This window comes from Opisthorchis viverrini (genome assembly GCF_000715545.1).
Source record: "Opisthorchis viverrini unplaced genomic scaffold opera_v5_160, whole genome shotgun sequence".
Lineage (NCBI taxonomy): Eukaryota > Metazoa > Platyhelminthes > Trematoda > Opisthorchiida > Opisthorchiidae > Opisthorchis > Opisthorchis viverrini.
Window position 1 is genome coordinate 927,943 of NW_008751817.1, and position 16,456 is coordinate 944,398.

The 16,456-nt window shown below is 45.6% G+C and overlaps 1 protein-coding gene across 1 annotated transcript in view; it reads left to right on the plus strand.

Annotated features, from left to right (window-relative positions):
• T265_07183 (hypothetical protein) overlaps positions 1–16,456 on the plus strand; it is a gene marked incomplete at both ends in the record, with an annotated part of 78,487 nt that overhangs the window by 4,776 nt on the left and 57,255 nt on the right. The window contains 3 exons of the mRNA XM_009172634.1: positions 10,481–10,698; positions 12,097–12,165; positions 14,302–14,394. Coding sequence (XP_009170898.1) covers positions 10,481–10,698; positions 12,097–12,165; positions 14,302–14,394 — 380 coding nt within the window. The remainder of the gene's footprint in view (positions 1–10,480; positions 10,699–12,096; positions 12,166–14,301; positions 14,395–16,456) is intronic.

Sequence of the window (16,456 nt, forward strand, 5' to 3'; positions counted from 1 at the left end):
GACACCAACCCACGCGAGCTATGGTTCTGAGACAACGATTGTCGAACACCTGAAGACGTCTCAGGTCCGCTGCTCGAATAGGCCAAGTCTCACAGCCATACAACAAAACAGCCCATACTGTAGCTTGATACACACGTCCCTTCAGATTCAGGGATAAACCATTCTGACGCCATAGGTGTCTCAAGTTAGCAAACGCGGCCCGGTCCTTGCGGATTCGTGCACTGACCTCATCTGTCACACTAAAATCAGAACTAATACAGCTTCCAAAATATGTAAAACGGTCCACAACTTCCAGTACCTTTTCCCGGATTGTAAGTGCCGCGTTCGTCCACGAGCATGACCTTACACTTCGTGGGTGTAAAGTGCACACCAAAGCACAGGATGACTGGTCAGTTCAGCTAAAAACACCTGCGTCCTCTCCTCCTGTTCAAAGGCGTAGACAATGCCGTCTGCATCTTTCAGATCGACAAGGTTTTCGTCATAGGCTATTTGAACACCGGGGTTTTGGAGACCTTCTAACGTTCATCTCAGGACTTCATCGATCACAAATTTAAAAAGGATTGGAGCGAGTGGGCATCCCCGACGGACACCGCTTTGTGTACTGCGGCTTTTGGAGAGCTCTCCGTACGTGTGAAGATTTGGTCAACACAACCCCTACCGGGCCGGAATCCCGCTTGCTGCCCTCGGGTGAGTATCTCACGAGCCACCGTAAGGCGACGAAGCAAAATTGACGCCAACAGTCTCGTTACAACCGGGGTCAAGCTGATCCCCCTGTGGTTACCACACTCACTTTGCGCCCTTTTTTGAAACAGGCACTATGACCGATTCTCCCCAGTCGTTTGGGACAGACTCCATTTCCCGAACGCAAGCAAACAGATCGGACAAGCTCTGACTGAGGACTTTACCCCTGTCTTTAAACAGTGCGGGTGGGAGGTCATCCGGACCGGTGGCGCTTGAGAGAACATATGCAGTCGTAAACCGAGGCCGTAGGTGGTTCCACCTTCACCGTCCAGGGTTCTACTTCACCTGTGGGCTCTATATGAGTGCCAGCTGGTGGCCACGACAGTTGTTGTTCGAAGTATTCAGCCCACCGGTCGAAGGGTTGTTCTTTATTCGAGATGGTCGTTCCATTCTGATGCTTGATGTTTTCATTCACAGGTGACTTCCGTGGACCGATCACAAGGTCTAACTGAAATGCTCTTCTGGCAATACCGGCTTTCTGAGCCTCTTCCATTTCTTTGGCTTTCTGTGTCCACCATACTTCACGGTCGGATCGCAAACTCACTTTCACTTGACCCAACCAGGCGCACCCAAACGCTGGATATCAGACCGAACGGTGGCACGGCTTAAATCTCGGAGAAATATCCCAGCCGGTCCCGAACATAACCCGGTGCGAAGAGTTATCAGACGTCAAGTGAAAACGAGCGTGCGAGCCGACCGTGAAGTATGGTGGCCACAGAAAGCCAAAGAAACGGAAGAGGCTCAGAAAGCCGGTATTGCCCGAAGAGCATTTCAGTTAGACCTTGTGATCGGTCCACGGAAGTCACCTGTGAATGAAAACATCAAGCATCAGAATGGAACGACCATCTCGAATAAAGAACAACCCTTCGACCGGTGGGCTGAATACTTCGAACAACAACTGTCGTGGCCACCAGCTGGCACTCATATAGAGCCCACAGGTGAAGTAGAACCCTGGACGGTGAAGGTGGAACCACCTACGGCCTCGGTTTACGACTGCATATGTTCTCTCAAGCGCCACCGGTCCGGATGACCTCCCACCCGCACTGTTTAAAGACAGGGGTAAAGTCCTCAGTCAGAGCTTGTCCGATCTGTTTGCTTGCGTTCGGGAAATGGAGTCTGTCCCAAACGACTGGGGAGAATCGGTCATAGTGCCTGTTTCAAAAAAGGGCGCAAAGTGAGTGTGGTAACCACAGGGGGATCAGCTTGACCCCGGTTGTAACGAGACTGTTGGCGTCAATTTTGCTTCGTCGCCTTACGGTGGCTCGTGAGATACTCACCCGAGGGCAGCAAGCGGGATTCCGGCCCGGTAGGGGTTGTGTTGACCAAATCTTCACACGTACGGAGAGCTCTCCAAAAGCCGCAGTACACAAAGCGGTGTCCGTCGGGGATGCCCACTCGCTCCAATCCTTTTTAAATTTGTGATCGATGAAGTCCTGAGATGAACGTTAGAAGGTCTCCAAAACCCCGGTGTTCAAATAGCCTATGACGAAAACCTTGTCGATCTGAAAGATGCAGACGGCATTGTCTACGCCTTTGAACAGGAGGAGAGGACGCAGGTGTTTTTAGCTGAACTGACCAGTCATCCTGTGCTTTGGTGTGCACTTTACACCCACGAAGTGTAAGGTCATGCTTCTGGTCACTAAACGCGCCACTTACAATCCAGGGAGAGGCCTAGCTACTATGCCACCCGAAAGAAGCACGCGGGTCGAGATACGGCCCGGTTGCCCAATCCTAGACAGGAATAGTCGAGATGCGGGGGTCGGGTGTGAACCTGGGACCTTCAGGTCAGTAAATTCACGCCTCAACCGCTTAGCTATTTCGATCCCTGGGTTGATATATCACCTACGCCATGGCAAAATGCCTCTGCTGGGATGATTCGTAAACACAGATTTCAAGAAAATCAATCACTCAGCTTTCATCCAGTTTGATTGACATTGTTCTGCAGATCGACAAAACGCTCCAATGCGGCTGGCACATTTGTCCGGACAACCAAGCTTCCTTCGATAATCGCCCGCTTTTTCCTGTCAACTGCTTTGGTGGGCTTTCGTGACGTCCACCACAACAAATCCATAGAGCCCATTGTTGCATTCACCACATCTCAGTTTTAGTTATTTTCTGGAGAAAAAAGTATAAATCAATCACAAATCGAGCGCTTTCAGATCCATGACGTTCATCTGGAGCATTTTGTCCCACGGGGACAATCAGCATTCGACTGCACAACGTCACAACCCTGAGTGCTATGCAGATCAGGCTAATTCGGCAGTGTTTTCCTATTCCAGCCGCATCATACAGAGAAAGCATCAGGGCCTCATTGGACTCAGATGCATGAAACTTCCACTGATCTCTAATTAGGCAGTTTGGTGTCTGACCTGAAGAGATATGTGCTACCTGAACGACGTAGAGTGAAATGAAAGGAATTTGTGCGGTTATTTTGTTGGCCTAGTTTACTAGTTGAAAAAAAACCCAATTCGGAGTGGCGTAAACAGCGAGGTGGCGAACCCTTGACTTGGCAGAGGAGTATGAAGGAGATCACGAAACGCTTGGGTGCTGTCGGTGCTGCTCGCCTTCCAAGATGGGGACCGAGTGATCCCCACTGTGCCTGGTTGGAGACACTACAAAATATGGCTGCCAACCGATGTCAGTGGCGTTCTTGTTGTCAGTTTCTTTCCAGATCGCCTGAGCGAATGTCTAGAGGTGTAGGCACCTAGGAATGATTGTGTTAAGCTAGTACTAAGTTCCTTCCCCACACACCTCGACTCTTTTCTTTACGATAAGGCTTTCAAATAAATCATGGTTGTATGGCAGTGAAGCATCGGTATTGAACACTGATGTCATGCTGTCAATGACGATGATGATGATGATGATGATGATGATGGTGATGATGATGATGATGGTTGGGTCGTGCCACAGGCAGAGATTGCAATCTCGTCCCAGTATGAGTCCACATCTGATGGTGGAGCATTTAAAAGAGACTCTAGGGATGATTCTGGTAAATTCGTCTAACGTCCGGATCTGACAGTCTATTAGTTGTCAAGGCATTCGTCCGCACCTTAGGCGGCTCAGGAAAATGTAGGGAGGAGTGACTCCGGACGAGCGCATGGTCAGAGTCTACAAATGTGTTCCGAAACGACCGGCAGTCAGTTATTGGCCGGTGCCATCGGTAACTGACGGCAATGTGGTCGATTTGAGTTTGGCCGGCCTGCAGTTGGAGGACACCGTGTGGCCAGACGACTTCGGCTATTTCGGAAGTTAGTGCTGCATAAAAACAGTGTGCGATCAGCATACAGCTGAAGCAATCGTTCCCCCCTTGTCCATACGGGAGGTTGGTGCAGTTCCGGCGGCAGGATTCTGTGTTACGGAAGTTTGCAGCCGCCTTGTTGGATGGAAGGAGTATTGAGGACGGAGAGGTAGGTAAGGAGTCGGAAACCTTCCAGAATCAATTCAGTCGACTGAGTCTGAATGAAGCTGGCTTAATTTCTTGGAACACCATCGATTCGGAAGTTATGCTGCCCCTGATACCTCGCGTCTCGATACTGAATATGATAGTCGAATGACTGAAGATGGAATACTCAGGATGCACCGAGATGTACGAATTGCTTCGGCAGAGGGCCTACTGGCCCGGGATCAGAAGTGAGGTGATTTATTATGTGGTGTCCTGCTAGGGGTGCAAACTGATGAAAGGGGATACGACAGAGGCGCCCCATCCCATGGAACCCACTCCTGCCTCAGAAATAGACGAGTTATGGTCCGTTGACGTCATGGGCCTCCTTCCCATGACGACCGGCGGAATTCAATAAATCTTGATAATGACAGAAGGCTTGTCGCGGTGGGTCGAGGCAGCAGCTGTGCCAAATCAATGGTCGACGACGATCAGCAGACTGGTAATGCATCACATCGTGGTCAACAATGGGGTGCCAAAAATGATCTTAACCGATCAGGGGCCTTGCTCTGAGAGCGAAGAGTTTAGGAGTTGCTTGCAGACGGCTTGCTGAGGACGGCTCCATACCACCCGCAAATAAATGGTCTAACCGAACGCAAGGAGTGGCTGGCGGCCAAAGGAGGTGACTGGGAAGTGAATCTGCCGATGGTGTTTCTAGCTCATCGTGCTTCCATACAGCCAACCACAGGCAGGTCCCCAGTTATGCTGAGATAGGGTCGGCATCCGCGCCTTCCAGTTGATCAGAAAATTGGGTTGTGGTCGGCAACGCGCTTGTCTCCAGAGGAGCTATGAGGGAAAAGCAGAAAAGCCCGAAGAGACCTGACAGCCGTTCAAGAAAGGACTAGACCGAAAATGGCAAGTAAAATGGCACGACCATCCCACATAGGCCTGAAGGTCAAGTGGAAGGATAATCAAAATCCTGGAAGGAGTGGGCTGGGGTCACGGAAGCTGGGCAGTCGATGGCAAGGTTCGTTTGTCGTTAGTGCATTGCTTCTCTGCTTTTCGGCGTAGATTGACCCCATTTACAGGACGAAATCTCCATCCGAAATATGTGTGACTTAACTTCTCACATCTTAAAGCCATCACCAGTTTGTGGGGCTGGCGGATTTGCGGAACTATACGTTTTAGTGCAGTCCAAGCTAAGTTAGAGTTGTTGCTAAGCGCGACGCAACATTTTAGGCTTCCTAACACCCTTCAGAACATTTACTAAAAACGATTGTCCCTCGTGACACCAGGCACACAAAATCTGCTGGTGATGCGTCTCCCTTTTATCGGACCTTTGAAACACATCCTAGTCAAGTAGTATATGAATAGAGTATGGAGTATGGGTGGATATAATGGTTGTGTAGACAACAAGCAGCCTTATATCGTTTTCCACGGACGTGCTCCCTTGTACGTGTTTTAAACCTGCGATTCCTAGGTAGTCCATATGTGCTTTGTTTTCTATTCTCTGAAGTTCGGAATCAACCTAAGCGTTATGTACATAAGCTCGTAGTTTTGGACCATCTCTACGTCGATCAGCTGACCACAATGAATTTCATCGTCTGCTTGAGTAGCGGTATCCCCTGTAGACGTATTTGGCAACGGATCGGTAACGGATTCGGTAAAAAAGGTTGCATGTTCACAGACCGCCCCCATTACCCTCCTATTCCAGAACTTTGAAATGTGATTTCCATGCTTGTTTGGTGGTGATACGGTGGTTCCATCGCTACCATTTGTATCGTGGTGTTGATGATGTTTAGGCCATCGCTTTACTGTACCATTTAGTGTTTTGAACTAGCTGTCTTGTCTTGTCTTCCAGCCAAAAGATTGACTTGCGTGCGTGAAAGGTAAGAGGGCATGAAAGAAGTACCTAATTAGAAACACGGTGGACTTTCATGCTCTGAGGGGCACAGCCACTCGATTTCGTAGGATACCGTCGCGTATCAGTCAGTCATCCAGTTTGAAGAAGACCTTCACTACCGACAAAGTCATTTCGTCTTTTGGGTATGTGCAGATTACAGTTTATAGATTCAAGTGATAGGCTGTCCACGGAAGAGGCAGTTGGAGGGTTTTTTAAGCGTATTTTACGATTACGCCGCTTTCGCCCTCAATGCGTTTATTCCGTTTATACCGTGCATAAAGAATTGTGATGAATGGAACCACTGTTCATACATTTCTATCAGGTTTGAAGTGTGCATTGTAAAAGCAAGCGTACCCTATGATAATATGGACATTGTTCCCCCTTCACAACTATTTGATGCTCAACTAGACAGAAGGCCACTTTTCCTAATAGGAATAGTTGATTAATGGTTTATCTAATTGTCTCGGTAGCAGACAACTGACCCCTCATTCAAACGGCCGTGCACACGTGTTGATCAATAGCTCGCCGGATTGGCTTTCGTACGCACCCTATACATTTGGGTTGTATATGCATGACATGCAAGTAACACCTAGAAAACCAAGGCCCTCGAAACCGAAGGCGGAGCCGCCAGTGGTGGTACCGGAGGTTCCTGTTTGTTTCACACCAGCAACTGCTCATTTGGCTAAATGTCCTAAGAGGTGGAAGTGGAATGTTTCTGATAAGATTGTACTTTGGACCCTTAGAGTTTTTTCTTATATCTTGTGTTCTGCTTTTGTGCTGTCTATGTGGATATTTGTCGCAACCTACATACCGAAGTGGATATAATTCTGAAATACTGTAAAACCTTGATGCTCTGTGATCTATCCACTGATAAGGTGTCTAACGCATAGTCGATAAAATCGCTTTCCCATGCTTTCTTGTTATGACGCTACTTTTCGGAGTTCTGGATTTTTGTGCGACTATCAACCAATTTAACTGCGTGACGCGTGAAAACAATCCTTTCCAGTTTTCGGGGGACAGGGTGGTTCGTTCGTTGACCAACTCAGACTGGGGTTCTGACGTTTTTTTTGCCGGACGATTTAGTCTACCCGGTAGGCTACTATGGACACTGTTCCTTGTTGTGAATGTGTTTGACCTTTACATCAACGTATTACACTACCCAGTAAATCAACATTTGCGGTCTGTCAGTGCCCTTAGCGTACTCCTGGTGTGAAGTTTGCAACGGAATAATCGTTATAGTCTTCCAGATACTCAGTGTGCATTGGTTTGTATTAACGTGGAAGGTACGAGTGTTAAGTTACATTCATTTACCGCAAAGACAGACACTGGAGCTTGGACCAGACTGCTCGTCCATCAGATAAATTCCATGCCAAATGAAATGCACGAAAATATTAACATCAGAATCTAATTCTGCGATCGTTCAATTTTTGGGTGAAATTTTTAACGGCTGCAAACTTTCAGGGGGCTTCGCGCTATCTGTAGAAATCGTGACTGGGTTTTGTGGATTCGTTGCGCCGGGTTTCGCTTATCGAATAGACAAACAGTTCGGTATATGTCCACTGACACGAAAGTGAGAGCGAGTTGGAACAGTAGTGATGACGACTTACTTTTTCCTCTGTTTGGGTTGAACCGATCGGATCCGTTCAGCTAATCAGCCGTAAACTGTTACTTTTATCCTTTCGCAGAACGATGCCGGGAAGTTCTGACTGAGCGAAAAATCAATTTTGTCAACAACGAATGATAGGTTAGAAGAAGCAACTTAACAGCTATGCAATCGAGACAACTTTCACAATAGTCACAGATGATCACTAATGATGTGTGTGGACATACTGTGTCATTACAGTTAGATACATTTGTAAATCACTGGATAGTAAGCGTTAATACGGAGGAAAGTAAACGGATTTTCTAATCACTGGTCGTTGCACATACTTATCCCAGTCAATGAACGCACGCACACACTGATACTAATTGACACACCAACAATGTAGCTTTAGTTGTGATCAATAAGACGTGGAACTATTCCACTGATCCGCTTGTCGAACATGTTACTCTATATAAGTATTTGAAAGTATGACAAATATAGTCATTTGCATACAAATTTGGTTTTCACAGGAAACTCACTTGGAACCCAGTTGAATCCCTCGTTTGCAATGTTCTTCAACTGAATGTGCTGCATCAGGCCGGCTCAGGTAGGCTGTTCGAAATGTTGTAATACATTGCATGGGATTAACATACTACTCACTTAGTTGCTATAATCTCTTCGACAGCCGACGACCGGTTTCGCCCCTCTTGGGGCTCATTAGCTAGGCAAGGTTCCCGGGTTCCCGTCAACTTCATCTTCTACTGGAATCCACTTTTTGAGTATTGTGTTAAGTCTACGCAATGTATTATGATATCTGGAATATCGTACCAACTGAAACAGGAGGCAGCCTGGTGCAGCATATTCAGTTGAAGGAGAATATCATAAACGAGAGATTCATTTTAGATTCAGGTGAGTCCCCAATGAAAACCATATTGATATTCAAGTGAGTGTATTCACCGAATTTTGGCGCAATTTGGATTCAAGTAGAACATAAAGTTGATGGAAAATCTGGAGTTGCGCCTATCTGATGAGCCCTAAGAAGCACGAAACCTGCCGTGGGTTGTCGGAGAGCTTTCAGCATAGTAGTTTGTGGAAATAAGAAAGACATGAGATATCAACTGTAAAATGGAAACAATAGTCGAATCACAATAAAGTGTCGTTACTGTGCAATATACATGTATGCAAGCTGAACAAAAACGGCTGTTAAGGGAACACGGTTCGGAGATGCTGTGAAGCTGGCTGGAAAGAAATGTCTGACGCCTTTCCATCAGCCTTGCTGTGATTGGCCACTGGCTACAGTGTGCACATTTATAGGAAGCAAGTAGCGCCCAACAATATGTATTAGGTCTCGTCTAAATGTAAACAATTTTACGAATACCATACCTACTTCACCTCACTAGATGCTGTTTTCAGCTACCTAGGATGTACTTAAAAAGGTCGGGAAGACAGTTGGGAGCTTAACCCATAAACACTTCACTTTAGAGGATGGCGTTCGGGCATCACAGATTCTCGTCTTTCACGATGGATGCGTAGGTTTGGAATGTCACTCACCACGAAAAATTCGGGACCAGTGCCCTCTCAAAGTGTTAATGTCACCTTTTACTTTCAATTTGTCTTTGCAAACGAAGCTGGTGTCAACAGAAGATCAGGAAATTCATAGTTCGTAGCCCGGAAATGCTTGAAAGACCACCGCTAGATTTATTGCTGTGATACATTTCGTTTCTTCAGACGTGACTAGATCACAAGTTTGGTGGACTTTCAAAACAGAGATGATTGGTAATGTCTCTCAACTGGCATACCAAATGGGTGTTAGATGTCAGTTAAGAGATTTCGTTTGTTAGTGTTGGTCAGCAAATCTATTGATTGGTGGATTGGGGGTAATGCGGACTGGATTTTGGAGCGGCGTTGATCGATACCTAACACTGATTTAGCCTGCTTCTCCTTCTGCTGTTAAACTCGATCAGCCTTGTAACCTAGTCATTTGGCCTGACAAATCTTTTGTGTCGAAAGCAAACCGTTGCCCATCAATAGATCTACTGACCACCTTCCGGACTTTTCCGAAACGGTGACTTCTCGATCGGTTTCAGGTCTTTGCCATCTCGTTTATAATGTTCTTCAACCGTGTATGCTGCGCAAGTTCGTTTGTTTTTAGTTGGAGCGGTGTTTCAGTGCTATTCCTAAGGCCGATAAAATTCACGTGCGCCTTCATTAGAATGATAGGAATTCGGGGGCTGGGTTCGCGTTCTAGCTCCAAGAAGGGTGAAACCGGCAGTTGGTAATCCAGAGTTCCCATCGACATTGTGAGTAGTATTGATGCCTTTTAACTTATCGGGTGGATTGTTTTGTTCTCACTCTGTCTCTATTAACTAATACAATTATTTTTAAGGTCACAATGTTCGTTTGTTAAAAGCTGTCTCTCTGTTCAAATGGAGAGTCTCGTTCTTCGCATGTTGGCCTTTCATCCTCGAACTCACTTAAATGTCACATTCAATGTACGCAGTGTTACTACATTAACCCTGTATCCAAAGACAACAGACCGGAGTATCCTTACAACCTTTTCGACTGGGGCCCATGAGCAGTTCTTTGTTCGACCCGATGTGTCACTTTTGTTCATACCGTGGCAGCAAACTTCACTTTCATTAGAAAGATTCCTACCTTGAAAAATAGGACTTTCTATTGATTTTCCCAACAAGCACAAAACAGGAACGATATTTTCTAGGTCAACCGCCGTGTCATCTTGTTCGCTACTGCTGATTAGACGATAATGATTGGTTGCCTAAAGTCTTCTCAGTGCTTGATTCAGTGTTTGCCATTAAACTCAAATTTTCGGATATTGTCACTTACGGTTGATAGTGTCCCTTTTCGATTGCTGTAGAATTGCGCGATGCTCTTGGAAGCTTTGCAGCCTCTCTGACTGCCTATTGTACTGCCAACAATGCTTCGCCACCACTGTCAGCACGCAGCCAGGAGGATTCGGACAAGCGTGGCTCTGCGGAAGTTGCTGAAACAGACGATGAGGTCACAATCAAAACAGCGTTTATCGAGTTTGCCAAGATCATTCATGCTGTTGAAGATGCTCGTTCTATGATGCTGGTATGTATGCTTTTCTGCCCTCCGCCTCATTTTCGTGAAAACGTTTTCATTCCGACTTGACAGCAGTTTTTCAAGCTTGCAGCCTTAATGACTAACTGCAGGTGGGCTATGCGCAAGCCACATTATTTGGAGACTGAGGATTATAACAATAAATAACCCTTTTCGACAGTCGTTTGCAAATCAATTTGGTTTTCACGGGAGACTCAAGTGAATCCCTCGTTTACAATGTTCTTCAACTGAGTGTGCTGCACACAGTCCGCCTCATGTTTCATTTGGTACGATATTCGAGATGTCGCAGTATATTTTTATGAAGGAAACTGCTCACAAGGTTGCTGTCGAAGTGTTTAGCAACCTTGTGAGTAGTTTCCTTTGTGAAAGAAATAACTCTGTTGTTATTGTGCGCTAACAGTGTCGAAAAGGTTTACTGCACCGAGCTAGTTGATATGTTTTATAGTCAATGATCTACTTAGGGGTTTCTCCAGCTAGACGAGTTAAGCAAGTTTCTGAAGCTTTTTTTTGAAATCCAAGGTGGAAAGCGATTTCACATGGAGGTCTAACACATTTCTGCAGAAGAGACGTGTACGTCCGTTTTTTCTTATTGTTCGAATCGTATTGTTGTATCGAAATCAAGTTGAGCAATTACCAACCGTACATAAGTACAAACAGCCATGATTTTTTGCGGTACATGGCGCGAATTCCTGATATCACGAAGCAAGTGACCCTTGCGTCAGGGAATTCTCAGCAAGAAAATACGGATGGATAGAATACAACGACCTGATATCGGGATTTGCGTGCTTCCAATGAAGCTTCCTTCATTGCGTGTTCTTTTTCTGTACCTGATTAACCCAAAGATAGATAATTCCGGCATAAGGACTCGAAATGACAGACCGTTTTCTGATCCCACAAGTTGAGCCGTGAGATCCTCCTGGCGGCAACGTGGGCTGACCAGCACCGAGTTACCTAAATCATGTGAAACTGGTTTTACGGTGTTTATGTGAGATTCGAGTCTTTCGAATGACTGGGTGCTTTGGATTTCTGACACTTCGCAATATAATGAGAGAGACCATCTTCTGCTGACATCAGGTTAAAACTTGGAATTCTCATACAACAACTGAACCTTTGAATAGTAGATTCCTGCGCTGCACACTAGGAATCAAGGGTTACGGCAGCCTTCAGCTTACTCAGCTTATTCTTGCTAGGTCGATGAGCAAAAACCCATCCATTGATTTTTGCTGGAGGACCAACTGGTCCGAATGTTTTTCGGAATCAGTTAGGATTAGTTGTTTCAATTCCGAATCATCCTTGTTGCTTTTCAACCGAAACACGTCTTGTTTGTTTTAAGCCCTGTTACACAGCCTTTGAATTACTCACTCATCTAAACTTGTGCTATATCCCCAGACACCTTTCAAACCAATGATACTGAACGAAATTCAAGAACTGCGCTCGGAGTGGCTTTTAGGCCCAAAAGTAAGTCATCTTTCATTTGGCACCAGTAGACTGACGTAAGGGGAATATGTTACAGTTTCATTAAGTGATTCTCGGATTTTGTTTGGCTTGAACCAATAAAAGTTAACAAATGCCAGTAAGGTTGCACTCTGACAGTATTATGGTAATGACCTCAATTATGGTAACGTTTATGTTACTCTTGAATGCGAAGCTTCGGCAAATTTTATGACCAGACTACCGGATTTGTTCTTTTGGGTGGTATGCGTTTGGGTGTATTCGTTTTTGTTGCATACAGCGAGTTCATAGCAGAAATACGATAAATTTCGCAGGACATTCAGACCACAACAGGCGATTGTTAGTGTGCAATGCATTCTGGCATCTTGAAAATCCGTCTAGCGTGATCAACTATATTCAAAGTTACGCAATCGTCCTGGTCTTTCTGAAAAGGGAACTCTGTAGGATTAAGCATAGAGATGCATATAAATGTTTGTACCTAGTTATCGAGATCGATTGATCTGGAACAGGAGGTACACTGACATAAAACCATTCATTTCAGTAATCAGTAGTGCCTGTTTTTCATTTGGCTTTCTTCTCTTAGACCAGATGTTTCTAGCATCACAGAGTGTGGAGCCCGGAAGCGGTTTATTTGAATTGTCTGAAGAGACCACTAACCTGCGGTGGTGCAGATCGAGTAATTTCCGTGCCCGCAGCCTTAGCACCCGCACCTGTTCTCGACCGTCTAGCTGTATGACAGCAAGCACATTATCAGCCTTAGTTTAGATGCTAACGTCGAACAACGGACGACACACACACTGCACGTCATGCGCAATGTCTATAGATAATCAGCTTGAGCACCGTTGGGGTTCATAAGTACAAATATGTGGATGTGTCCAATTCATTGATTTATTCAGTGTAGCGTTTCCTCCCCTCTCGTGGCATCGGTGGGTGGTTTACGAACAGCGTTTGGGTTTCAGTGAGTTGGTGGAATTCTGGAACCCTTCAGGAGGTAATCTTTTCAGAAAGGTTTACCGAACAACCGACGGATTCACGGTTTCGATTAATTCGCCAGTTATTTTCCTAATTTTCTTTGGGAATCTGGCTTTGATGGCAATTGTTAACAACAGCATGTGACGGCATGTGACATGTGAACAATCTGGCCCGAGGCGACGCATCGAAAAAAATGTTCATCTGATGGTTGGTTGCATTCAGCCAGATGGATTGAACTGGCAGCTGTCACGCCTCACCGATTTTTCCTGTTTAGTCAGGTATCTTGTACTCTGATTGTAGCTAGTCCTACTTGGTTGCACCAGCCAGATGGATTGAACTGGCAGCTGTCACGCCTCACCGATTTTTCCTGTTTAGTCAGGTATCTTGTACTCTGATTGTAGCTAGTCCTACAAGAGGAGGTCAAATGGTATACACAGAAACGTATATTGTGAGCCGCAGTTCGATTCCGTAGTCACTGGAACACATCTCAGTATATTGCTAATTTTCCTGATGGTTATATCATTCAGCGTGCTTTCAGAATCTTACCACACAACATCCATTGTCATCGAAGAGTGAAAGACCACAGAGATGTCAGCTTAGCTAGTCAACTTTCGAAGCTGCACAGGACCAGTGTTGATGGTTTACCTTGACGATGCCGTAAATGAAATTTAGTAGTTCCTCTCATGTGAACTGTTGGGAGATTTAGATGGTCCGTTCTTTTCTGTGTCACTTGCTTACACCAGGTACCAAACGTTACCTGTGCGCCTTATTGCAAGTTGCAACAATGCTTTGCTTAGGGTCACATGATCATAGCGCTGGTGCCTGCACCACACTTTTTAGTCTTCCGGCCTTCTCCTGACCCATTTCACGTGACTGTCAGAGCGTACGGTATAGTGCTTCGCGAACCGCAAATGTACGTGATTCTGCTACCACCACACCGTAAGGTTGAATTTTCCACTGGCGATAAACTGGACTGCTAGAACCAGGCACAGGGCACAGCTAGATTTGCTGCTGTCCGCACGACATAAGACACGTTAACCAGTAACACTAGCATGATCGGTACTTCTTTCCTCTTTGTGTTACGGGCCTCTATGTTGTTTTTTTTTAGCTCGGAATTCCTCTATTTTGTGCGTGTACGGCACCTTACATTCCACATCCTTTTTCATACAGACCGACCCGAAAGACTTCCTCAAGGAAACAACGACGTTTTGCCAGAAGTTGGAGAAATATCTGTCTGTGAAGCAAAAGGAACGGACACCCGAGGTGATTTTGTGGTAGTTTAACCATCCCTTAATGTTGGTACTTTTTCACCCAATTCCTTTCGAGTGTATATGCATCGCACACACTTGTAGATATCCGCGAAGATCACTTTTATCACTCATTAGTACTATTGCCATCTCTTGCTCAACGCTCATCCAACTCTGGATGGAAAATGAAGGCAGTCGCTTATGCTTTTGTAATTGGAGTTTACAAAGATAGCCTCATGCCTCCCACTCCTAATACTATTTAACTTTTATTCACGGATAAACTGCTCACCCTAGCTGGGCACAAGTAGTGGACCGTTGGACAGAACCACACTCGTGGCCATTGGATCTAGAAGTATTTCAACCTTCCAGTTCCTACTTCGAGTGCTGGCCTTTAATCGCCAGAGCCAGCTCCTCATGCAGCGGATAGCCGCTGCTGTTGGCGCTAGGAGTTGAAGTTGTTACCCTCATCAGGTTTAGCTCGCCAATTGAGCTAGGGAAGCGGGCTGCATCTATTTGGAGTCAGGTACATGAAAAACGTAGGAGTTACTCTATTATGACACTGCAGGAAAGCTTACAGGGTGTGGCGCATCAGCAAACGCATTTGCGGGTATATATTTGCTTTCTGATCGACCCGTCTAGCTGAATTTAGTTTCCTTGTGGCTTTGATCTGTGTTGGGTGAGGTTTGCAAAGGCTGCTCGATCAGTCCCTCTGATAACATCCCATCCGGGCATGATTTTCAGGTTTGTTTAGTTCAGTGACACTTGATAATTTTGGGTCTTCGCCCTTGGTTGTTTTCCTTGTGTCCACAAAGAGTCTCCACCCTTTCCATTTTTTCTCATTCTTTCCTCGTGTTTTTTCGACAGTCAGGGGCCTTATTTACTGCCGCTATATTGAAATTGCCTTGTTGTTCAATATGGGGACGGTGATCTATTAGAAGCGCTATCCAATCCCCTGAAGGAGCTGGTGTGTCATATAGCGCCTGAATTTGTGTGCCTGTCTTTTCAATCTCTAGTACTTCTTACCCTGTAATTGTTCCCAAATGAGTACTCAAACTTCAGAACCCATGGTTTTGTGGACATCAGATGTGACATACGATCGCTTCCTCATGGATAGACGATCTCTCAGAAGTGACAAATTTCAACTGATCTTTGAGTGCATTTCAATATTAGCTCTTCTCTCCAAGGAGCGCGTCTCCAGAACGAGAGAGAGAGTCTAATAAACGATAAAATTTCAGCTGTGGCGTTTCGGCGCATGGCTAATCAAATAATAATAATCTCCCAGCTGTAACATTCTTCCGGTGCCTATCTGCCATGTCACCCGAAGGAAGCCCGAGGGCTGGGATACTGCCAGGTTGCCCAAACGTATACATGGGAAGTCGAGAAGCAGAGGTGGAGTTCGAACCAACAGCGCCTGACTGTGAGACTACCGTGTTATTCAAGCGTAAACAAGAGTGATCGAAATATCAACATCCGTTCCAGACTATTGTTCTCTTGGTCGCCATCCCTTCAACTCAATAAAATGAATGTAAATGAGGGGCCTACTCAGTAGTGATGTCTGCCTCCCTGCTCATAATACGTGATCCCATGTTCGCGTCCCATATAAAGAATAAACAGCACCTTGATTTCGAAAGTCCGTATACCTCAAGTTTGGTTGAAACCGCAAACCCTATGACTGCCAACTATGGCTTTACGAGCTAGAATTCGGTTGATTCATGATTTGCACTTTCTTCGCTTGGCCTTCGAGTAAATTCTATATTTCCTCAACTGTTCAAGATAACGAAGAGGTTAACTTGTGGGGAATCAGTACTTTTATGACCGGGATAGAGAACTCTTCGATTTCCTCCACTGTACCCCCAAAAATTCTAATCTGAAGAGACTGACCGTCTTGTGTTTGACCATCTAAATTAAAAAAAAGCACCCTTGACGACACGGTCTCTAAAGAACATGGAACCGCATCGTTATAGAGGGAATTCCTTTCTTCCGTCCTATTCATCCAAATTTAATCTATCTCTGATAGCACGACCCACTTGGCACGAGGCCCAGTGAAAGGCTTTTGGTAAGAATTAATAACAGGCGGC